Source organism: Brassica oleracea, chromosome C3 (assembly GCF_000695525.1).
Source record: "Brassica oleracea var. oleracea cultivar TO1000 chromosome C3, BOL, whole genome shotgun sequence".
Classification (NCBI taxonomy): Eukaryota; Viridiplantae; Streptophyta; class Magnoliopsida; order Brassicales; family Brassicaceae; genus Brassica; species Brassica oleracea.
The window spans coordinates 52,538,494-52,563,714 of NC_027750.1; the positions used below are offsets into that span (position 1 = coordinate 52,538,494).

Consider the following 25,221-nt stretch of genomic DNA (forward strand, 5'->3'; position numbering starts at 1 on the left):
AATATACTCAAGAACCTCACCGTCTATATTGTTGCAGACTCTCTAGGTAGAAGAGAGATATGGAACAATATACTCATAGTGTTTGATGTATTCATAGCTACTTGCCAAGATCCAGCCCAAAACATGGAGAGCTCTCAAATTAATGGAAGCCATTAATAGCAATCACCGTATCTTCACTATCTCCACCATCACTGAAGATACCATCATAGAGAACCATGGCAAGGTTGTCTAATTTTACTTGTCATCACGTTCAAGTATTTCAGGAGCACAGTGAGAACATTCTTCCAAGCAGTGGAGGTGACGTAGGATTGGCAGCATCATCAGACCCGTCTGTTTTGGGAGACAAGGTCGATGAGGAATGTGCTGCAGCAGATCCTCCAGAAATTTCAGACACTCAGAATAACCGCAAGCGCTGCCGTGAGTGATTGGAAATATCTATTATATTCCTATCAGCCCGTCAACGTCTTTTCTATGCATTTTTAAAAATCTGCTATTATCTTTGTTTTCCATCATAAACTTTAGATATTTTTTCCTTTGCATGTTTTCTCTGTTCGGAGATTTTATTTCTATTTTGGATTATTAATGAAACGTCGACGGGTTCTAACTCATACAAGATTTGTCAGTGGTATATTTTTTTGGTTTACCTATTTCTGACATTTTTTTTGTCCACCATAAACTATTTTTAAAAAAGTCGAGTAAAATTCTAAAAATAAATAATTTTGCAACCGTATAATTTTATAAATTTTTCTAGAGTTATTAATTTTTTTTAAAAAAAATAGTTTATTACAATTCTATATTTTGAAATTAATTTAGGTAAAATAAGAAAATAATTTAATTTATTGTTCGATAAATTGTTTAATTTTTTGAATTCAAATTTTATATTTTGTTCCTTACACTATTTGTTTTATATACTAACAACTACTTAAGTAAATACTAAACAACTTCATAAACTTTATCTTTTGAACATGAAAGCGCTAATAAAGCTAATGGTCGATCAAATCATTACGAAAATAATGCATATGAATTCGCCGGTCATTCTTATATCAATTTAATCAAACTGTATGACTTCCAAATGTTATGTTCATCACCATTATATACAACACGGAAAAACAAAAGTGGAAAAAAATAAACGACAAAATTCCGTACACAAAACTACACAACGATCAATAACTTATCCGGCTCCGCGCTTGCGTGGGGCTATACCTAGTCTAAGGAATGACACAATTGATTAGAGGTCATCCTCATCGTAATGATATGTGATTAGGCTACAATTATTTAGCCGACTTTAATTTTTACTCTTTTGTCATCACAGCCGACGTCATTTTGCACGATTATTTCTCTTCAGAAACAAATAGATTCCCTTTTAAACAGATACAAAACATGATATTAAATAAAACCTTAATTAAATGCCACCAAATGATTTGACATCACTTTTTCAGTGTGGCAAAAGGAAGTTCATATCAATGTGTTGGCATATCATCACAATCACAGTAATCCTCCATTGTGCGGAGAAGTAATTCTGTACAGAGCTTCATCGTTCAGGCCTCCATAGACCTTAGTTCTTCTAAACCAGACCTCTCTTGTATATTGTTTACTAAATCATTTCCCTCCCTATTAAGATTTAACATAGTTCAATTTTGCTTCTAAGCTGGTGTTTGATATATTACTGCTTTTCTTGTATTACAAACATTCAGTTTTCACTTAATTTATTAAAATATTAATAATGACGAGACTTCAAAATTTTATTAATTTATTAAGATATTAATTTACAAAAGTTTTCTTATTTAGATTTGATATTTTAAGATATATTTATTCTAAGATAAGAAAAATATTTGATTTTAGTGTAAAACATTAATTGTTATTTTTTAAAATTTGAAATTTATATTAATTTTATTATATTATTTGGTGTATATAATATATATTGAATAAAACTTAAATATGGTTTTAGATATAATATTATTAAATTTCATCAAAAATATATTAAGTGTTAAGAAATTATAAATTATTATTTATATAAAATACGTATACATATAAATTATTAATTTATAATTTTAATGGGACTATATATTTATATAGATTTTTTTTAAAAATATTATCTTATTATTTTATCAAATTTTGAACCGATACAAATTGAAACCGGCGAAATTTATTAATTTATTGACATTGTTAATTTATCAAATATTAGTTTATAAATGTTCTACCGTATATATCTAGTCAATATTGGTTCTAAATTAGGAGGTAAGATTTTAAGAATTCATTTCGTGAAATTCGTAGAATGGAGACTGATACAAAATTAGTTATACCCTAATGATTGTGAAAGATGCACAATTATTTTACCAAAAAAAAAGATGCACCAATTATTTGTGATGCTATGAGAACGTGGAACTGAACAGAGTATGGATAAGGATGTTTTTCTTTATGTACTATACTCATTTTTTGGAGGGGTTCTGATATTTGTGTAATTATTATAGTTATATTTTATGACAAATAAACGTTTACGAAAACTGGCTTTGGGTCTCCGTGATGGGTAGGCGCTCTTCAACTTCACCCTTTTTACTCCTACTACTTACCTGTATTTTACATCTCATAATAAATCTGCGCGTAAAAGACAGTTTTTTTTTTCATATATATCCTATGGGTTAACCTGAACGGTTTTAAAGTGAATTGATTATCACACTGTTTGACATGAGTTTGGAACGTGAAAAATTAAGAGATAAGTTTTATTCTGAATGTATTTTGAAATTCAAAATGATACATTTAGAAGGTAAAGAGATAAATTTCATTCATCTAACTTTAGCAATCTCTTATCCAAAATTTCAGAATCTTAGTTTTAGACCCAAAAATATAATTCAACTTTAATAGGGCCACTGTGTGCCTATCAAAAGCTAAAATCAACGATAGCTTATTAGAGGACATCAATTATGTATCTACATACATGTAGGGACAAAGATAGATCTAACTGAACCAAATTTTTTTTTTTGAAAATTCATATTCTTACATTTGCATATGATATAGTAGATAAACTAATGAAGTTTAATGATTTGTTATTAAGTAATCGCAATCTTCTGAACCTTCAAAGTATCACCTAATATTGTAGCTATTAGCGCTTGGCAAAATATCTGTAAATTTTGATTCGATTTGTTATACGATTCTATTCGAACCGAAAAATTCAGATATCCGCAACTCTACGAAGCAAATCAAATACTAATATGCTATATCCGTAAAAATGAAGCAATAATATTTTTAGGAATGGATATCCGATCCGTTATATGCATACATATACATATATTAAAAAAATTATATATATAAGTTACATAAATATTTTATTTTATATAAGTTTTATACTAGTATTTTTATTTACTAAAGTTATTAAATTAGTTATTAGAATTTTAAAAAGTAAATAACTTTTATTTTTGTTATAAAATATTATTATTTATTTTATTTTTAGATCATTTATTTATTATTTATTGTTATTTTTTTATTTTTTACGGATCAAATCGGATATCCGGTAAAAATCTAAAATTTTCCGGATATTCAGGTGGCCACAGATCAAATCAAGTCAGATAATTGATTATTCGGACGAAACTGATCGGATCACGAAACTGATCAAATCAGTTTCGTCGGAATAATCAATTTTGAGGTAATTTTGTATTGACAAAAAGCAAGGTGGAAGAGACATATTTATAGAAAAAATTACTTGAAATACCATAAATTGATTACCATTTTTTTAATGTACATTCAATCAAAAATACTATAATATTTAGATTTAAAATTTAGTGATTATTATTTATGGTCAAGTACTTAAGGGATGAGATTGGGTATATACTAGTATATATATTTTATAAATTATTTTACATTTATAAATGATTTATAAGGATTATTTTTATCTTTTTCATTTCAAACTTAAAGTATTTACAAAAAGCGGTATATTTTAAAAATAAATTTGAAAATAGTATCATGTAAAATTAAAATTCCTCTTTTATATTCTTAGAAAAAACATAGGTAATGCACGAATTAATGACTTTTACTCACTCCTATAGTCCTACTAGCTAGTTACTATTCACCATTTGAATTTATTTTTTCTAAGCAATGAAAATAACATTATTATGTGACAATTATGTTAGCTTTTTTTTTATAAATGGTGATTTGATGTTGTGTAATATTAAAAAAACAGCGATTGTACCTTTCACTTTCAAAGGCATTCTAAACGTGAGCAATGTCATTACCCTCTGTTAAGACAATACGTAGGGAAACCGAGTAAACAAAGCTAATTACTGCACGTCGGAGAAGCTTTGGCCTGGGCCAAGACTTGGCCACCCAAAATATGTCGACGACTGTCCCCCTTTCAACTTTGTTATATTAAAACATATATATATATATGAGGCTCTAAAATATTGATATTCTATTTATATTTTGATGATACTTATTTTAAAAATATAAAATGATAAACCAAAAAGCTACTATTTAACTTCACTAATATCTAGCATATTGTTGTTCGAAATATTTTAGTTCCCGGCTTTACCTTACCCGCACATTCGTGTGGGTATTATTTTCATTTTATAAATGTATGTTTTTAATATTATCATAAATATTTTAAATATATAATTTATATATTAGTGTTATATATTGTATAACTCTATAATTTTATTGTTTTAAGTTTTTTTTTATTTGCATTATTATATAATAACTTATTGTATACATTAAATTTTATTATCAATTATTATTACATATTAATATATTCAGAATCTGAAATAATCAAATAGAGAATCATGTACAAAATGTTTTTAAAAATTTCAATAAAATAACACATGAATTAAAGGTTAGTTATATAATTTATATTTTGTAAATAATTTTTTTAGATAATATATTATTGTGAGTTTCAAAACAAATAAAAATAATAGTATATAATTAATTTTAGATAATATTTTGTTGTGAGTATATACATTTATATGTTTACAATTTGTTTTTTTTTCTGTATAAAATATGAAACGTATTATGAATTTTAATCTGTTTTAACAGTGAGTGATATTTATTTATTTTTCTTTAAATAAAAAAACTTTTTAAAAATAAAATGGGTTTAATTATCAATTTATTAACTCTGGTATATTTATTTCATATGGAATTTATTTTAATATAACATAGACTATAGTTATAAAATTTATCAAATATAGCATTTATTTTTTAATGATTATAATAATACTATATTACTAATTATGAAATTATTTAATTATGATTTTATAAACAATATTTAAAATTTTATGTTAAGATCTTGTTAGATTTTTTTCTCAACAGATTTTGTTATAAAATTTAAATGTATAATTAAATTAATTTATTATTAATATCTTTATTAATTATTAAAATTTAATAGAAATAATATATATTTGATTGGTTAATGTAAATAATCAATTATGTTATATTAAATGACTAATGAAATGGTTCTTCTATGATTTTTGTACGGTAGATAAAAGTAGCATTTCTCTTTTAACAGAGAAGATATATATTTTTCATAAATACTTCTGGTCACACTATTTCACTATTTTATGTGTTTGGTCATAGAGATGGTCACAAAGTAAATATTATCATATTTTTTTTTAGTATTTTTGATTTTTATAGTATTTTACAGATATCTAATTTTCTATTTTTTTTTCTAAAAACATGATATTCAAAAAATGAATATCCAAAAATATTTAAATATTTACAGAATTTACGAATATTTGCGAATATTTCAGGGAGAATCTCAACCCCACTCTGTTTAATATGATATAATTTTTTTAATAATTTTTACAATATATAATAAAAATGTAGCTAACATATATGTTTTGTAAATTTTGAGTTTAATTAAAAACTAAAAAGACAAAACTTAAGAAAAAATTATAATTGTCATGAAATTTTATTTTTATTTCTTGATTTAATACACTTATAAATAATAAAATTCAGTTTATTAAATCATATGTTAAAATAATATGTACATAAACTTGTACATTTAGTACTCTATAATTAATCTAGATAAATTTTATTATTTGCAGCTTGCTTTACTTTTTATGGATATTGAATTTTAATATTTGATTTGCTCTAAAAGTTTATGGATATTCAAATTTTTTAATCGAATCAAAGCAAAAATCGGATCAGATCAAATATAATAGATAAAATATCAAATCCTATTTAGTCATAATATTTAGCTTGAGAAAAACATAAAACTGGAAACTCTACATTGTTAGCTGTAGGAATTTATCTATACTACTAAAGCAAAATATCTAATATGATTTTTCCCTTAATTTTATTTACATCACTTGCCATTGCATTTTTATGCTTAAGATAATTAATTAAATCAACCAGAAAATTAAGTCTAATCACATTGCATCATTTTATGCTTTTCAGTTTATAAATAATTTATATACGTCCTATATTCTCTCTACTGTTAACTTATGAAATCGTTGACCCTATATTACAATTTTTTTTTATAAAAAATACTAACTATATTAAGTTACGTAATCCTAGATCTTATATTATAGTTCTTTTGAAACAATAATACTAACTATAAAAATACCTTATAACACTATGAAATATTGGGGCTATATAGTTAGCTATGTATATTATAAACAACACTATAAACGTGTTATATATCTCAACATATTATAATTTCATTTTACAAATTTTTTTGTTCAAGACTGAATATGAATTTTGTTTTGCTTCCCAATATGTTATTTTTAGATATTTTCAAAAGTGTTTTTTTCACTAACTGAGTTTAAAAATTAGGTAACAAACAATATATTTTAACACACGGTTTGTTAACAGAATAATATCTACCAGAATCTTTAATACAAGAAGAATAAACGATTTTTATCGTACAATATAGAAAAAACACAATATATAGACACTACGAATATTCTACGAGTTTTAAGTTAATTTTTAGTTATTAATTTGGGTAAAAATATCGATTTCATTTGAAACAAGATCGGAAAGTTAAAATATCTAATATATGTTTCCAAAATAATTTCACCAATTTTCTCATCATTAAAATATGATTGAATAAAATTACTTTTTCGGGTTATTCTATCTAAAATATTTATCAAGTACAAACGGGTTAAAAAATAAGTTTGTTATTTTCATGATAAACTAACAAACGAGTTATTATTTTTATCAACAGAGTAATTCCGTAATTTTAAAACGCAGATCAAAATCTAGTATCTACTTAAAATTATTTGTTCCATTAAAAATTACAGCTTTTTCTTACATAAACCATTACTTTATACTAGATTTTGAAATCGTTGAAACTTTTTGAGTCAATAACTAATTAAGAAAAACTACGACCCGTGATTGTCTTCTTTAAGTCAACATTCCATACGCGTGATTAGACAAAGTAAAATGGCAAAAGAAAACACAAAACAGGACCATACCAATCTACCATTTTCTCACTATGCCAACTTCGATTTCATAAACCCAAATTAGAAAATAAAAACAAAAATTCCATGCTGTATTTCCATGTGTGCTGAGATAGAAGAATAGACTCGACATGCAATAAAAATTAAATAATAGAGGAATAAGAAATCGCAATTTACTTGTAACATTTAAAAAGTATAAATTTTTAATATATAATATGTACTCCCGTCCCCCACAAGCCACTCCCTATAAATGCCAACAAAATAGCTTCCTCGAGAGTTCCTAAAAATCATAACAACTCCTCCTTTCTTCAACCTTTCGACATTTTTCTTCTCCTTTTAAATATTTTGCAATCTTCAAGAAACTTACCTACGCTAAACCAAACATGGTGGTTCTATCGCAGCACGTTGCTTTAGATAACCACTTATCCGTAATCCCAACATGCAAACCGGTTCCGGTCCCCGTCGTGGACCTAACCGACCCAGAAGCCAAAACTCTAATCGTGAAAGCCTGTGAAGAGTTTGGTTTCTTCAAGGTTGTAAACCACGGAGTCCGACCAGACCTCATGACCCGGTTAGAGCAGGAGGCTGTCGGCTTCTTCGCCTTGCCACAGTCTCTCAAAAACCAGGCCGGTCCGCCTGAACCCTACGGTTATGGTAGTAAACGGATTGGACCAAACGGGGACGTGGGATGGATAGAGTATATCCTCCTCAATGCTAACCCTCAGCTCACGTCTCCCAAAACCTCCGCCATTTTCCGTCAAACCCCACAAATTTTCCGGTAAAATAATCTCAGAAACATTACGTTCATGTTCATTAGAAACCCATTAATTCCCTTAGAAAGTATAATGGAAAATAAGTCACATATTCTAGCTTATGAGGAGAAACAGAACACTGTTTTCTTATCTTTTAATACTAGTCTGACCATTGTGAGTGAAACATAAACAGAGAGGCGGTGGAGGAGTACATGAAGGAGGTGAAGAAAGTCACGTGCAAAGTGTTGGAGATGGTGACGGAAGGATTAGGGATAGAGCCAAGGGACACACTGAGTAAGATGGTGAGAGATGAGAAGAGTGACTCTTGCTTGAGAATGAACCATTATCCTACGGCGGAGGAAGAGGTGGAGAAGGTGGTGAAAGTAGGGTTTGGGGAACACACAGACCCACAAATCATCTCAGTGCTACGGTCCAATAACACTGCGGGTCTTCAAATCTGTATGAAAGATGGAAGTTGGGTCGCTGTCCCTCCTGATCACTCTTCTTTCTTCATCAATGTTGGAGATGCTCTTCAGGTACCTTTTTACATTCTTTTTTTTTTTTTTTTTTTTCTCTTTTTACTTTTTATAGAAAAGCGAAATTACTGTGGATTATATAGGGAATCTTTTTGTATTTAAGATTTGATGGTTTTGTGTTTGAGACATTCCTGCAATTTAACTGCCTGGTCAAAAGTTATAAGTATTTTCAGTTTATCTTAAGATACAAATATTTTTATAAATTAAGTGTTTTTCTTTTCCCCCAAAAATAATTGTATTTTCTTATATAAGTTATTTTTTGCTGAAATTGGATGGGAGGGGAGTGATTGAGATCGGTGTGATGGTAGACAAAAATTCTCACATGCGATATCTTCTCGTCTCCTCTTTTCTTTTAATTGTTTTTAGACTAAAATATAATATATGAAAATCGAATTCCTTTTTCTTGGGTGTACGACTAGAAAATCTATGTATACACTGAGCCTTACTCACGTGACAATTACTATTTACGTGATGAGTATATATGCAATATACCCTTTTACAAGTGCCATTCCGAAACAAACAAAAATACCATATACCATGTTTTGTATTCTTTTATGGGTTAATTTGCCAAATGACTATATTGGAGAAAATATTAGTTTTGTAATAAAAAGGTAGAGAAAGATAGATATGAAGAGAAATGAAGAGGGAAAAAAAAGAGAAATGAAGAGAAAGAAAATTATATGGTTAGCTCGTGATTTTTTTTTTTTTTTGGTTATAGACTCAAATTTCTATTCTTTTATCCTAATTTTCACTCTCTTTTTTTTTGCAATTTACCAATTCTTTCAAAGTTTAATTCCCACGCAAGACTTATATATTAAAATACCCGGTGATTGCAGGTTATGACAAATGGGAGGTTCAAGAGTGTAAAACACAGAGTCTTAGCTGATACAAGGAGATCGAGAGTCTCTATGATATATTTTGGAGGACCCCCATTGAGCCAGAAGATTGCTCCATTGCCATGTCTTGTCCCTAAGCAAGATGATTGGCTTTATAAAGAATTCACTTGGTCTCAATACAAATCTTCAGCATACAAATCTAAACTTGGTGATTATAGGCTCGGTCTCTTTGAGAAACAACCTCTTCTCACCCATAGGTCAAATGTATGAGGTTAGTCATGAACTCATGATGATGCTTTGTATCATAAAAATCATAATTGCGAAAGAAGGAAATTGATAGTGTCTTGGAGTAGCTTTTTATTTTTGGTATGTTTTTTCGTTAGGCACAAAAGCATTAGGCTTTGCTTAGAGTTTGACCCAATCAAACCTACCTTTTGTATCCTCTCTTCTTCTTTGTTTGCCTTTCTTGGAAATAACAATTCGTCTGTTTTTTCTCTTTATGGTTCGTTTGACGTTTAATTCTTTGTTCTTCCATTTTTCTACTCTAGTGCAGAGTGTTCAAATAGAACAAATGAGGTTGTATACCTAAATTTTTATTTCAACAAAAACAGACAGTAAAAGTTTTCCAATTTATGTATGTCCGTACTGTGTCCTCAGTGCAGTTTAATTAGGATATGTTTCTTTGCTTTTCTATTTTATGGACTTCTCGGCGTAAACATACGTTTAAGGAATTGAGCTTTGTGCTAAACATGTTTTATAAAATAGTCATGCAACTTATAATGACGCCAAAGAAAAATAGTATTGTGAAGTGACAAACAAGCCTTAGGTATATGACCAATTAAGTATTAACTGTGGTAACAAATAACTATTTACGTCACACACATAAATAATAATTAACATTGTTATTATTTAACTAAAGATGGGAATATAAATTTACTGATTTACAAATTTTGTTTTATAGATTTATAAAACTATAACGTAGTCATTTGTTTTTTATTTGGGTTAACCAGTTTTTCAATTTGATTGTATATTTGATTGTATGGGGCCAAACAGATATGCCCACATTATTTTAGTTACCAATCAAGGCCTATAGCAAAAACTACATTACAATATTATATTCAATTAAAATGATGCTATAATTTTTATAAGTAAGGAAAAATCTTTATATAAAGCCAAAAGGAAATGCTTACATTATGTAAAACAATATTGCGAGGAAATGCTGCTAGCCTGGTAGTAGGAGAATGGCGATTACATGAATGTGAACATATTTAGTTGAATTTGTTGAGTTATTTTTAGGATTTCAGTAAGCGATTAATTTTTTTTTTCAAGTTACGAGTTTTTTTTTATCTGTGCTTGATTTTTGTTTGAACACATCTGTGCTTAATAAAAGAGTTGTGCTTAATAAAAGAGTTGTTTTTAGCTGAAATAATTGGGGAGAGTTAAGTGGTGACATTTTGATCAAAAAAAAAAAAAAAAAAAAAAGACAACAGTTCTGAACAGATGAGACAGGTGCTCGGATTTTTACATATTTTAGAACTGTACTAAACATAACAGAAGTGTACAATTTCACCAAAAATATATAAACAATAACAGAACTGTACAGTTATCGTAATGTCACAGTTAAGATTTAAGACTATCATTTAGGCACCAAAACCTTCGTTTTTTTTAGATTGTTAAGTTTATCTATATTTTAAAAATTATTTTTAGTGGAGGTTATTGGTTGTAGTATTTTAATAAATTTAGGATTCTTTCTTGGATTTAGAAATTTTTGATAAATACATAGATTTTAAAATCAAATAAGTAGATTTCAGAATCAATGATATAGATTTCAAAATCAAAATAACTGGATTATCGTAAATCAGTCATTAATCTAAGATGTATTGATGTATTGAAAGCCTATTTTTGGAAAATAAAGTGAATGACAGAGTGTTCACTCTCGCAAATGAAACCAAACTTGTATAACTTGGTCAAAGCGTCTTCCTCTTCTGCCTCTTACCGAAGAGATTTTGTTGCGAACCTGTTTGTCCAAGAACTTTATAAACTGAGTTGAAGTCGGATTCGTCTCCAGTTACAAAAAAAAAAAAAAAAAAAAAAAAAAAGTCGGATTCGTCTCGCCATGTTTCCTCCCATTTTCTCTCTCTAAAGTGAGTACGTGCACTAAAACTTGAAATTAATACATACTAGTAGGCGTTCAAAGAAAAACATACTATTGTAGAAACAGAGTCGGCTTGTCTCGTCTGTTATCCACCGGCAACTTCAAACTCGTATTCCAATTGTGAGAGTAATGTGGTCCAAAACCAAGAACATCTGAATAATTTTGTTATGGTTAATTAGTTTTGAGTTAGATATCGGAAGAACGTTAACAAATCATTGTTTTATTCACATTAATACGCCCAGTTGCGGATCCAGAAACTTTTAAAATCGGGGGCACAGATTAATTTTTTAAAATATTATTTTAACATATACATAATGAAAGTTAACTACAAATATTTTTATCTGATTCTTTAGCTAAGATAGCGAGATCCTTCTATAGAAATTTGTACTACATTGGTTGTTCTGTTTCGGTTTGGTTTTCCAGACAACCTCAAGCTTGAGTAATAGAACAGCCGTTTGAAGAAAAAAAAAACTACAAATGTTTTCGTTCTTAGTATTGCAAAAAATATATTGTGACTTTTAAAAGTATTTTAGATTTATCAACTAATTTTTTATTGCTACATTTGATTTTTTTATAATTATATTAGTCATTCCAATAATGAAAACAATTATTTCAATGAGTATATAAGTATAACTAAATTTAATCTAGTTATATAAACTATATATATGAAATTTATATTTTGCGGCATGATGAAATAGGTTATTAAACATAAATAGAAAGAAAATACTGGTCTTTAAAGAAAAATAAGTCACTGAAAATCACAATAATATATGGCAAACGTCTCTTTGAATTTTTCGACCAAATATGGGACCCAGCAGGAAGATAAAATAAAATAAAAGAGCAAATTAGATTAAAGGGAAAAAAAACGGATGGAATGGGGTTCGATAACGGAAGCTTGAAAGCTGATGGGGCCTTGAAGCCACTGACCTAGATTAATATATTATGTCCTATGTAACTGAATCATTATATATTTAGTCGGGGGCACGTGCCCCCGTACCTTACAAGGTGGATCCGCCCCTTATACGCCTTTGCATATATATACCCTCCAGTTAATAGTAAGAATCCGCCGACTGCATGAAAACCATATGACACAATTACCTCTGATTCTGAGTCACTGAACGTATCATTTTAAAGGAATTGTAGATGATGCATACTAATGCGACGCGTAAATCAAAATATTCCTTTTTTAGCAACAAATCAAATATTCCATGAGACTGAATTCTCCTTTTCTTCGAAGTGTTTATAAACAAACAAAAAAATCTATGAAAAATCCCCCAAAATATTCCATGTGAATGAAATATTTTCATTAAATGAAAAAGAGCAAGATGTCATTGACTGTAGCTGTTCTTATTAGTGCATCTACGGTCCAAAGCCAGCTCATGTTGGGCCCTTTTGTCTGTAGATGTGTCTTCAGTAGACATAGCAAATAATTTAGTAAAAAGAAAGACTTAGAAAATAACTACTAGGAAACAAGTTTATTTTAAAGAATATAAGAATTTGAAAGAGGAACATTCCATATATAATATGTAAGAAAATGTTTATATATATTAAGTGTGATTGTAACTGCACACTGATGTAGTCATGTGTCAGGTTTACACCAAGCTTGTATGTATTATAACTAGGCCTGGGCATTTCGGGTATCGGTTCGGTTCGGTTCGGGTATTTTGGGTTTCGGGTAGTTCGGATAGGGGCTAGAGGATCCATTTAGTACTCGACCTATTTTCGGTTCGGTTCGGTTCGGATAGTTTCGGGTTCGGTTCGGTTCGGATAGTAAATGTAGGAACCGGAAAATATCCATAAAAAGTTCGGTTCTCATTTGGATCCGGTTCGGGTTCGGATAGTTCGGGTAGTTTGGATAATTTGGATAAAATATTGGTTATTTAAGGTAAAATATCAAATAATTAGGATGATTTAGATAAAAAATTTGGATATTTCGGATTACTTTGGATATTTCGGATAAAAATATCCGGATAGTTTCGGATACTTTCGGGTAGTTTGGATACTTTATAATAATTTAGTTATCCTCAACTATTTTCAAATATTTTTAATAGAATTTTAAATTAAAAATATATATTTAGTGATGTTATATGTATATATAATTAATATTTTTAAATATTCGGGTACCCGTTCGGTTCTCGGTTCGGTTCGGTTATTTCGGATATAAAAATATAGGAACCGTTCGGATATTTGAGGGTATTGGTCCGGTTCCGGTTTCGGGTATTTCGGTTCGGTTCCGGTTCGGTTCTTCGGTTCCGGTTATTTTGCCCAGGCCTAATTATAACGTTAGATCAGACATTTCTAAGCAATAATCTATAATAGCATTGAACTTGGAAGCGATTAGAGACTGAGAGATATCTACACTGGTCAAAGTTAAGAACAATGGAAATATGTACTTGTTGAGATTTGATCCTTTATACAGTATTTCGTAGACTATTAAATATATGATTATAATATTACTAGTAGGAAACATCTTTTGACTTTTGTATATTTTTTTAGGACTTTTGTGTATTTTTTAGGCTATGACTACTTTAAAAATGGTCATAGAAAAATATATTAAGTATCTATGTTTTTAAACCCGACCCGGACACTGAACCGGAAAACTTACCGGATTGTTAGATCACTGGATCGACCGGGAGTGAACCGCGGGTTAATAGATGAATTAATTTTATTATATAATAATATATCAGCTATGTAAATAAAAATATAGAAACTAAAGTTTAATATTTTCTAAATGTTTTTTAAAACATAAAATAATAGTTTGGATATGTATATATTTTATGTTTAAAAACATTTAGAAAATACTTAACTTTAGTTTTTATATTTTTATTTTAATTTGACATACAAAATATCAAAAAATAGTTTAAACTATTTAAAATTTTCTCTAACAAGGTAAGATTTATGACATCTAAAAAAATCAAGACATAAAATTTATAAATATTTAAATATCTAATGTAAATAATAAATTAAATTTCAAATACAAAATAAACCAAAAGTAAAAGATCATTGTTATAAATTTTCAATAACGGAAATAAACTAACACCAAATCACATCAACTAATTTTGGTTATCTCTACCATCGTTCACTTCATATTTTTCAGGTGAAATAGTGAAATCTTCATCAAAATCTAGAAATCACAGATATAAAACTGAAAAGGAAAAACCTAACCTCTTTTTGTTTGTGAGCACCTAATTTCTTAAATTTTTTTTTTTTTGTCAACAACATTATAGACTCATATTGACTCTGTAAACCACGCTGGGAGATGTTGATCCATGTGAACGACGAAAGACGTTTGTGTCCTGACACTGCGTGCTAGGTTATCCGCCTTTGTATTTTGCGTTCTTGGTACATGAATAATCTCTGATCTTATGAAACTCTCTTTCAGACTTCCAAATAACTTGCAAAAGTTGGTCATTCTTCTGGTTCTGAAACCATCTTCAGAATATAAAACATAATCTAAAAACATAATTAAAAACTAAAAAAAGAAGTAAAAATTATTTATTGGTTTAACCGGTATTGGGTTCTGGGTTTTACTGAATTTTTGCGGGTTTCTAAATATTGAGTTTTTCACAAAATCCAAACCAGATTTTTTTCTAGGTCACCGGGTTTACCGGTTTAATCGTGGGTCTGTATCGGATTTCAAAACACTGTTAAGAACTGATCAAAATAAATGGTTTCATACGAAATGTTTAAAATCCAAATACTATACACTAGAAACCCAATGTATAACCACTTAGTTTTCTTTTCAACTCATGGAAAAGGGAAGACTTAAGCTTTTTGACATTTTTGCCTAGTGTTCTTCCTTTTTATTGAAACCTTTTCACATTCTTTGCATAGAAAGTTGAAGCTTTTGAGTTAAAACTTCTCCCACAATCAGTCTTTTTGTGGGTTCCAAGTCATATCTTGATTGTGTAACCCATTATAAGTTAAGCTATGAATACAGTCTTAACTAAAATAATCTCCACTCCGTGAAGTTTAAAAGGTACTTTCCCCACTTAAAATTTTGACTAATAAAAATCAAGCTATTTCCTAATATAAGAAAATCTCTAATGTAAAACTCCATATTTTACTTAAAATTTGAGTAACTTTGTAAGGGAATGGTTTGCTCAAACCCTATTTCATAATTAAATGAAAAATTGGAATAATGAATAAAAACAAATAGATTATTTTATTTATGGAATAAATATATATTTACTCTATTACAGAGTAAAAAATTGAGCGGAACTGAAATATTTTTTACTCTTGATTCTATTTTAGAGTAAAAATAGAGTAAGTCTAGAGATACTCTAAAATGTTGATAATCACTAATCACTCAATCCAAATATCAAAGTAGTATAAAAGATGTCAATGCAATCCAAGTCAATTCAATCAATGAGAATGCAAATCAAGTGCTTAGTCTAAGTGTAATCAGTGTAGTGATGATAAAAAAACAAGTAAACAAGAGCAAATCATGACAAATAACTAAAGATTTCAATCAATAAGTGGAATATGACCCATGGGCAATAGACATTTGATTTCAAGTGATAAAGATCCAATCTATAATGGCAAGCACACGTCTAATAACTATCTAAGCATCTTTAACATCAATTCCTATTGGCTAAGCAAGCAAGCAAAGAACAATATCAACTTGGCTCAAACATTTCATTAAATACCTTTTGAGCATGAAATGTCTGAAGTTCTAGACAAGAGAGATTAAAACTAATCTAACATTAAGAGCAATAAATAAGCAATGCAACATATTAGATCTAACACTAAACACTTTAGATCTTCACTCAATCAATCTAATCACTCAAACCCATGAATCTAAAAAGAGTCTACTCACTAATCTTCATGATTAACTTTAAATCCATGTTAGATTCAACACAATGTTAAGAAGATGAAATAAACTTAGATTTACTAAAGAAAAAAAAAATATTACTAAAGATTTAAGTTTTCACCAAAGTAGCAATATAATTTGAGAGAAAACAAGATAGATAAAAAAATTAGGTATAAACAGTATTTATAGGCTTCTAAAAATAAGCTGAGTCGACCCAACAAACTTGGATTTTCCCTAAACAAAATGGGTAAAATGTCCGGTTAAAGGTCGAAAGTTGACTTCTGGAATGCTCGCAGCGGTATGCTGAAACCGCTGCATGATGCCGTTGCAAGGCTCCAGTGGCATTGTTGCATGTCTTCTGCCCGATGCGTTAAACCACTGTGACACTTAGCACGATTGGCTCCTTCATATCCTTAGCAGCGGCTTCACATCACAGCCACAATAGATAGATGTTAAAAAGGAGTCAGCTTCTTCTCCAGTGGCTTCATGACACCGCTTCACAATACTGCTACACATCCACAGCGGCTTCTAGACAAGGTCACTAAGCCACTGTTGTACTTAGTCACCAATCCTTTTTACGACAAAAATTACTATTCTTGCCTCAAATTCACCTCTAAATGCGCCAAACTCACTAAATGGTATCTCCATCACCTAATAGAGACAAATGCATATGCAATGCACCTAAATGTACTCTAAATCCAGCTAAATGATCAAAATAAAAATTAGAATGATCTTAAGATCATGCAAATACACAAAATATCAAATGCACTAAATTAGAAGGGTAAAAGAACGAAAATGTTATATTTTATTTATAGGAAGAAACAATATGTTGAACATGTCATATATATATACAACATAAAATAAAAATATTTATTTAAATATAGTTATTAAATTGTTTTATTATTTGCTTTTACTTGCGCAAAATAAAATACCCATTTAAAAAAGCATTTGATTCAGTGGTGTATTTCAGAGATCAAATTCGTCATTGTTATGTCTTTAATCCGACCATTAATTAGTTTGACAAGTTGTTGAGAGTCTACTTCTATGATAACCCATTTGAAGCCTCAACTCTATAGTATTTGTAGAGCGTATGTAAGTTGTAATTAACTTCGTTTTTTTTTAGAAAAGTTGTAAACTTCTTCTTCGAAAAGATTGACACTATTGGTTAAGTAAGAAGATCCCGCTATTACAAAGCTGATCCTTCTATATCACAAACTTTCCAACCTGATTCCACATGAGCTTTTACATCAGGGATGTTGATTGCATTTATATCGTTCACTAGAAGGTGGCTTCCAAACTGCTTCAGTGCTTTGTGTTGTATAGTGTCGTCCGCTACCAGGGCCCTCCCCAAGATTTATGGAGCTTGAATCAACAGCTATATATATATATATATATACGTATGTATATATTCATAATCAGTTTGAAGGCCGAACTATCTATATATTAGCCACTAAAATTTTGGGGGGGTCCGAAAGAATGTTTCTTTTTTTTTTCCGGCTTTTCGGTTGTCTAAGAGTTTAATCTTTTGTGGGTACTTCAGTGGCGGATTTGATCTTAGGTGAAGGTTGTTAATAGTTTTATGTATTATGTCTTATTTCCTTTAATGGTTTTAGTTTCGCAATGTATATGGATGGCTCCGGTCCGGAGTGTTTCCGGCTCTTGGCTTCGATGATACTATGTATGTATCAGTTGGTTTTTGAACTCATGTGTATGGTGTTTTCAGTTGTTAATGATAATTTTTAATTGACAAAATAGAGAGAATGTTTTATCTTTATATGTCCATGTCCGTTATAGATGCATGTATCCGTTTCATTACATGGTTATTTTCTTCCCTATCTGTTTTAGAGGAATCCATATGTGTTGACTAAAAATCATCTTTGTACTTTCATAGATTCCACATTAACAACATATAAGTGTTCTTTGATCAACTGCTAAGGCTGAAGTAGTGTTTCCTAATAACATAATAGATATCTCATCTTCAAGGCTGCTGAATAGATGATGTAGAAAGGCCGTTGATAAATTGGAGAGAGTCCAAGTCTTAGATGCATAGAAGATGTGATTTATAGAGTAGAAATTGTACCACTTTGTTCCGTTTGTTTCCCATGTGGGCTTAATGTTTTTTTATCGTATGTTCCTTCGTGAGCAAAAGGCCCACCATTATTAAACCCCATTAATCAGCCCATTAGTTGACCCAATTACAACTTAGAAGCCACGTTCTAAGGTGGTTTTCTTGTTTTGACCTATTGATAAAATATTTCAAGAACGTGAATTACGTAATGCCAGAGGATCAAACATTGTAAAGTGTGATAAACAAAAGAGAGAGAGAGAGAGAAGAGAAAGAATCAAACAAAGGGGAAGAACAAAAAAGAAATGGCGTATAGGAGAAGACAAGGGATCACAAGAGCTTCAACATTCAACGACGATATCTACAATCAAACACCTGATCACGACCACGGCGATCTCAAAGGTCACTCCAACGGCGGATCCTCCTTCAGATCTTCTCAATCTTTCTCCTCTCATTCCTCCCTTGCCGCTCAAGCAATCCGCGCCTCCAATTCCCACGACGATGCAACGACGAGGAACGAGAGCCGCGGCTTCTGGGGTATCCTCGCTCAGAAAGCCAAATCAATCCTCGAGGAGGACGAAGAAGAAGAGCATCAACAACACCAACACCAACAACAACAACGAAACGTCGTCGTTTCAGAGCCCTCGAATAATAATAATAACAATAACCCTACGATACGCAAAAGCATAGAGAAGATCACTACGACGATGAATCATATCGGAGACAGTTTCGAAAAGGGCCGTACGATCGTAGAGTCTCAGATCAGGAAGAAAGGATCAGATCTAATGGAGAACGGTCCACGGCAACCGTTAACGCAACCGAGCCCACACGAGTCTCAGCTCAAAGCTTCTCGTGACGTGGCCATGGCTACAGCAGCCAAGGCCAAGCTCCTCCTACGCGAATTAAAAACGGTTAAAGCCGACCTAGCGTTCGCTAAACAAAGATGTTCCCAGCTTGAGGAAGAAAACAAACGGTTAAGAGATAACCGGGAAAAGGGTAACACCAATCCAGCGGACGATGACCTAATCAGGCTTCAGCTTGAGACGTTACTTGCGGAGAAAGCAAGATTAGCGCACGAGAACTCTATCTACGCGAGAGAGAACAGGTTCTTGAGAGAGATCGTTGAGTATCATCAGTTAACGATGCAGGACGTTGTTTATATCGACGAAGGTATCGAAGAAGTCGCTGAGGTGAATCCTTCCATCACTCGAACGCTCTCCATGGCTTCGTTTTCGGGTGCTTCTGAGTTGCCTGTCTCTCCTTCTCCTTCGTCTCCGGGTTCGCCTTCTCGGCTTTCGGTTTCTACCGATGTTTATCCGGTTTTGGTTCAGCAGAGTTCGGCTAGTGATGTTGTTGAGAGTCCTAAACCGGTTCGACCACCTTCTTTGGGATATGCGGATGATGGTAAGAGACCATCGTCTCAGCTCTCTGTTTAGATTCGATGAGTTGATTATTCTTTATTACCATTTTGATTTGTGTCTTGTGTTCGAAATTCTTTTGTTTTTATTAGCAGAAGCGTGTTCTTTTTATTACCTTGGTTTCATTTTGGTTCTGTTGTGTAATAGTTTCTACTTGTTCTAAACATTTTTGCCCATGTAAATCTTTCATTTTGATTATTATTTGTGTCTTGTTTTGAAATGTTGTCTTGTTGTTCTTAGAGTTTTGTGATCTTTTTAATAACTTGGTTTCAGCTTTGGTTCTATTGTAATGGTTTCTTCTTGACTGATGAACAGTTTTACCCTCTACGTTCATGTAAATCTTCAAGGGGAATTTATTGATTTGATTTTTTTTTTTTTCATTTTGGAAATATAGAATTAAACAAATGATGAGGCAAGTGTATATGTTCGACATTCAAGGCGTAAACAGAATCTTTAGTACTAACATGCAACCACGTCTGTGCATATTTTTAGATCTGGAAAACATAATAGGTGTCAGATTAGTCAACTGTGAGTATATACAATCATACAACTCTAACGAATGTCAAGTGATTAGAAACTAAAAAATTATATATCATGTATTTTTATTGAATTGTTTTTTGGCAGCCTAATTTTATTAATAGGGTCAATTAGCCAAATGATCATGTTAACATTGTGTTTAAGCTGATAGCTATTAAACAACATAATAACAAATTAAGCGATTGTGTTTTTTAATTTGGACAAATAAGTCTTTCTCAGATGCACAATTCTATGTATTATAGAAATGTACCAGCAAATAGATGAAAACCATATGCTATATCACGTCTCTCTTCTTATTCAGAAATCAGAAGATAAATCATAAAATAGTATATAGATATTGTATATAAAATGGTAAATTCATACTCACATCATATACTGAATATATCATAAAAATAGTATGTAATATTTAAAAGGAGAAGAAAAAAAGACAAATATTGCCGTACTAGAAAACCAAGCTTCATTTGCATGATTCTTCGACAGTATTTTTTTAATCGCTTGAACATGCTTACAATGATAATTGTGCTGTTCCTTTGGTTTCCGCAGCTTTGCGGCTGAGTCTGCGTCTGCGTCTGTTCGTTTGGTTGTTGTTCGTTTTGTAGATACGGCCGTAGCCACAGACTCAGCCACATCCAGCAGTTTGTTATTCGTTTCGAAAATGTTGGACATTAACGCTGATGCAGACGCAAGATTTAGGTTTGTTCGTTTGGAAGATGAAATTTTCATTTAGTACATATTTTAATTTTATGAATTTGTAAAATTGTATTTTAAATAAATAAAATGTAGATTTAAATTTGTAATATTTACATTCATCAAAATATTATATTTAATTAGTAATAAATTTTTAGTCAGATATACAAATTTAAAAATATTTTTTATCATAAACAAAAGCTAAATAATACATAAAATCTTAAATAAATAAAACAAATATTTCAAATATCACATAGAACTGATAATCAAAGTTATAAGAAAAAAAACCAAGTCATTAACTAGAACATTTAATACGCTAAACGACCTCTACCATATTCATCTGTGATGTTCTTACGCAAAGCTTCCATTACTCTATCACCGGTCGGCTCATATACAATATGTCCACCACCACCACCATCATCATCATTCTTCTTCTTTTTCTTCTTCTTCTTATTCTTCTTCTTAAATAAATAAAAAAAATATTTCAAATATCACATAGAACTGATAATCAAAGTTATAAGAAAAAAAAATCAATTCATTAACTAAAAAATCTCTATCATATTCATCTGTGATGTTCTTACGCAGAGCTTCCATCACTCTATCACCGGTCGGCTCATATACAATATGTCCACCACCATCATCATCAACATTCTTCTTCTTCTTCTTCTTCTTCTTCTTCTTCTTCTTAACGATGTGAATCACGTATGAAGTTGTGTAGCGCTATCGTCGCTGTCACCAGCTTAATCCACTTGACCAGACCATACTTTGGATGCGTACGATCCAAAATCTTCCATTTTGCTTTTCATACTCCAAATGTCCTCTCAATCACTGATCACAAACCTAAATGCTTTCGGTTAAACAACTCTCGTGCACTAACTGGTGGTCCTCCTCTAGCAAACTGACCAAGATGATATCGCATACTACGATGTGGACCAAGATACCCTGTCCTGGTCGGATATCTTGAGTCAACTAGATAATACTTTCCAGGAGGAGGATGTGGAAAAGAAGCCTCATTCCTCGCACAATGAGTCAAGACCTTTGTATCATGTGCTCTACCAGGTACACCGAGATATGCGTATATGAACTTCATGTCAAAGTTACATATATCAAGAACATTCATTGTAGGATCTTGCTTTCTACCTTTATATGCTTCTTCATTTTGACTGGGAGGGCGAACCGACACATGAGTTCCATCGAATGCTCCGATACAATCTCTGAAATAAGGCCAATACAGATTATCATTCCTCAAAACATGATTTACTCTTGAAAACTCGCATTCTTGTGGTCTTAGTGTATCCTCCACAAACTTGAGAAGAACACTCAAAACATCATCAAGCTTCCTTTGGACCGTATCCAATTATCTTTGATACTTTGCACCAATATCGCCCTTCGTCTTATCTTGACCAACAACCTCAAGAAACATCGCAACAGATTCTTCAAGATAAAAATTGTGAGACTCTTTCAATCCATATCGCTCAGCTAGCATCTTGCACAATGCTTCAAAAGTCCTTTGATTCATTCGAAGAATGTCATAACATTGCTGATCAGATTCATACATAAGTTGTTGAACATGTCACCATCATGCTCCTCGATCTGTTCTATGACTCAATCTCTCAGTAATAGGTACATCAAACAAACCAAGTTCATCATCATAATCACCATCCTCATCTTCCAACATCCATTTCTCAAGCATCTACAAAACCATATTGAATAAATCATCAAAATATGTTTGTTGTAAACTGTAACAAGTTCCAGCAAAGACATACAAACCGACCAAGACCAATATATGATACTCAAGATAACGAGACGAAATCTTGAACACACACTACAAGAAAATGTCACATATATAGCCCCGGAAAAACGCTATTACATCATAGCATAGCGTTATGGAACGATGTGTCTGCCCCCACAATCTTTTCTTCGGCACTTTATATAGCGTTTTTCCGTATGCAATTTTAAGTTTTATCTCGATAGCGGTTATTTGTTATGAAATTGTAATATTTATAATAGCGTATTATTTTTGCTATTGGTGTTATAAATATAGCACTATTTTGATGTTATTGTTAGTTTTAATATAGCGATTTCTCTTTTGTTGTTGTTTCTGTAATTTTAGCTGGGTTTTGTTTTATAATTGGAATCAACGTATGAGTTGTCCTTATTAGCTCTACCATATTTTGATCAATAGAGAAACACAATGTCATAAGCCAAACATTAAGTCTCGAATACATAAGTTCTAATAGCCAAACCATCAAGTCTCACACAACCAAACCACAAACAAAGTATTCAACTAGCCAAACAAGTTCTACTACCCAAGACAATCCAATATAAGACACTGGTTCACATATAAACAATCTTGTCATTAGGCCAAGCGATTGTAGAACCTAATGCATCAGCAACAATCTGGAATTCTGAGGTTAGTCTCCATACACGGGCATCGTCAATCTTACATACCTCAACCCATACCTTGCTGGCGTTTGGACCCAATGGAACAAAATGGACTTTGTCTTCTGGATTGTCTGATAGAACTTTTCCTTCTGCAACCGTTTGACCTGATCCAAAGCAGTCTAAGAGTAAGCAGTTCTTCTTAGGAGAGACACTTGTACCTGAGCTGTTAGCTACACTCTACAAGTGAAAAATACAGATCATCATTTTAAGAAAACAATAGATGAATGTGAAAGTTAGATAATTATGTGTAGAGTTTTACCTTAGGTGATGAATTTTTAGAAGATGAAACTTTAGATGGTACTGCTCCTTTAGCAACCGATGGTATCTTAGATGATGAATCTTTAGTTGGTCTTGCTCCTTCACACAGTAGAACCTTAGAATTTGGCCATGCTACGTACGCAAATAATGCATCGCCAATCACTTTCATGTCTTCATTTGGTCTCCACAGGTAAGCCTCTTTTGTTAATCACTTTGTCAATCTTAACTTTTGCAGCATTCGGACCCAAATGAATATTATTGACCATCTCTGTAGGGTCAGTGGAAACCATATATCCCTCAGCAATCACTTCAGCATCATTCGTCCAAGCAATAATTTGGATTCTTTCTTCCAATGCATTTGTAGCCTAAGTAGTCATTCAAAAACATAATATACGGATCATCTAGTAAATAACTTTTCTAATGATATAATTTTTTTAATACACTAAATAAATGACTAGTAATCTTACTGAGGAACTAGCAGTCTTGTTTGCAGTTGGACAATCCATACTGTCGAGAATGAGCTTATCGAATGGCCATGCAATTTTGGTTCCCATAGCGTCGCCAAGTAAGGTGATAGCTGTTGTAGGCCTCCATACATATGCTTTATTATCAACTACTAAGTTAACAAGTACAGCTGCTGCATTAGGTCCAAGTGGAATACGACCAATCTTGTAAGCCGGTTCAACAGAGCATAGATCCCCTTCACCGACAACAACATCATCTTCGGAATACCACAGAGAAAGCCAAAGAAGCAAGGGTTTCGACCTTCATAAATATACATTAGTTTCGGTCATCAATGTACAAAGTATCCTTTAGTTTAGTGGTATAAATGTTGGTGTTTATATCTCAATAACCCGGGTTCGAGCTATGGACTTGACACTTTTTCACACTTTTTAAAAGTGAGACCCACAAAATGCTGACATGGCGCGCTGAGGAGAGAGCAAAAACTCAATCATTATAATATAGACTAGGTGACCGGCCCACACCCTGTGCGGGCATAAGAACATGATCGGTGCGCACCCTGTGTTCTCTCTCGGCCCGTACCTCACGAGAGGGAACACAGTAACGTCAGTATGAAGAGGCAGATATTGTGTGTATGTATAATTGCAACGTCACAAAATATTTTGTGTGTTTACGAAGATACTTTCATTCAAAAAATGGAATAAATAGTGTATAGTTTTAGAAGTAACAGATTTTATATTATCATTAATTAGAATTGTATTGTATATGTTTCGTAATTCTTTATTTTAGGTGAATAATATTATTTTTCCATAAATAATAAACAAACATTTATGTAGACATATTAAAAGAAAATATAATAAAAATCAAAATATTAT

At 31.3% G+C, this 25,221-nt stretch overlaps 2 protein-coding genes across 2 annotated transcripts; both read left to right on the forward strand.

The window, feature by feature from the left end:
• Positions 1 to 7,648: 7,648 nt before the first annotated feature.
• On the forward strand, positions 7,649 to 9,849 carry LOC106329405 (gibberellin 2-beta-dioxygenase 2). The gene is made up of 3 exons (XM_013768053.1): positions 7,649 to 8,160; positions 8,328 to 8,670; positions 9,507 to 9,849. The coding sequence occupies exons 1-3, from the start codon at positions 7,766 to 7,768 to the stop codon at positions 9,774 to 9,776; spliced, it is 1,008 nt and encodes a 335-aa protein (XP_013623507.1). The 5' UTR covers positions 7,649 to 7,765; the 3' UTR covers positions 9,777 to 9,849.
• Positions 9,850 to 18,768: 8,919 nt separating this feature from the next.
• On the forward strand, positions 18,769 to 20,139 carry LOC106333202. Its single transcript, XM_013771677.1, has one exon. It carries the CDS (start codon positions 18,845 to 18,847, stop codon positions 19,973 to 19,975), a length of 1,131 nt encoding a protein of 376 aa, XP_013627131.1. The 5' UTR covers positions 18,769 to 18,844; the 3' UTR covers positions 19,976 to 20,139.
• The last annotated feature ends 5,082 nt before the right edge of the window (positions 20,140 to 25,221 follow it).

Coding starts and splice junctions, on each gene's coding strand:
- LOC106329405 (XM_013768053.1), top strand. CDS start 7,766: ATGGTGGTTCTATCGCAGCACGTTGCTTTAGATAACCACTTATCCGTA. Junction 8,161..8,327: donor CAAACCCCACAAATTTTCCG/GTAAAATAATCT, acceptor AAACATAAACAG/AGAGGCGGTGGAGGAGTACA. Junction 8,671..9,506: donor ATGTTGGAGATGCTCTTCAG/GTACCTTTTTAC, acceptor CGGTGATTGCAG/GTTATGACAAATGGGAGGTT.
- LOC106333202 (XM_013771677.1), top strand. CDS start 18,845: ATGGCGTATAGGAGAAGACAAGGGATCACAAGAGCTTCAACATTCAAC.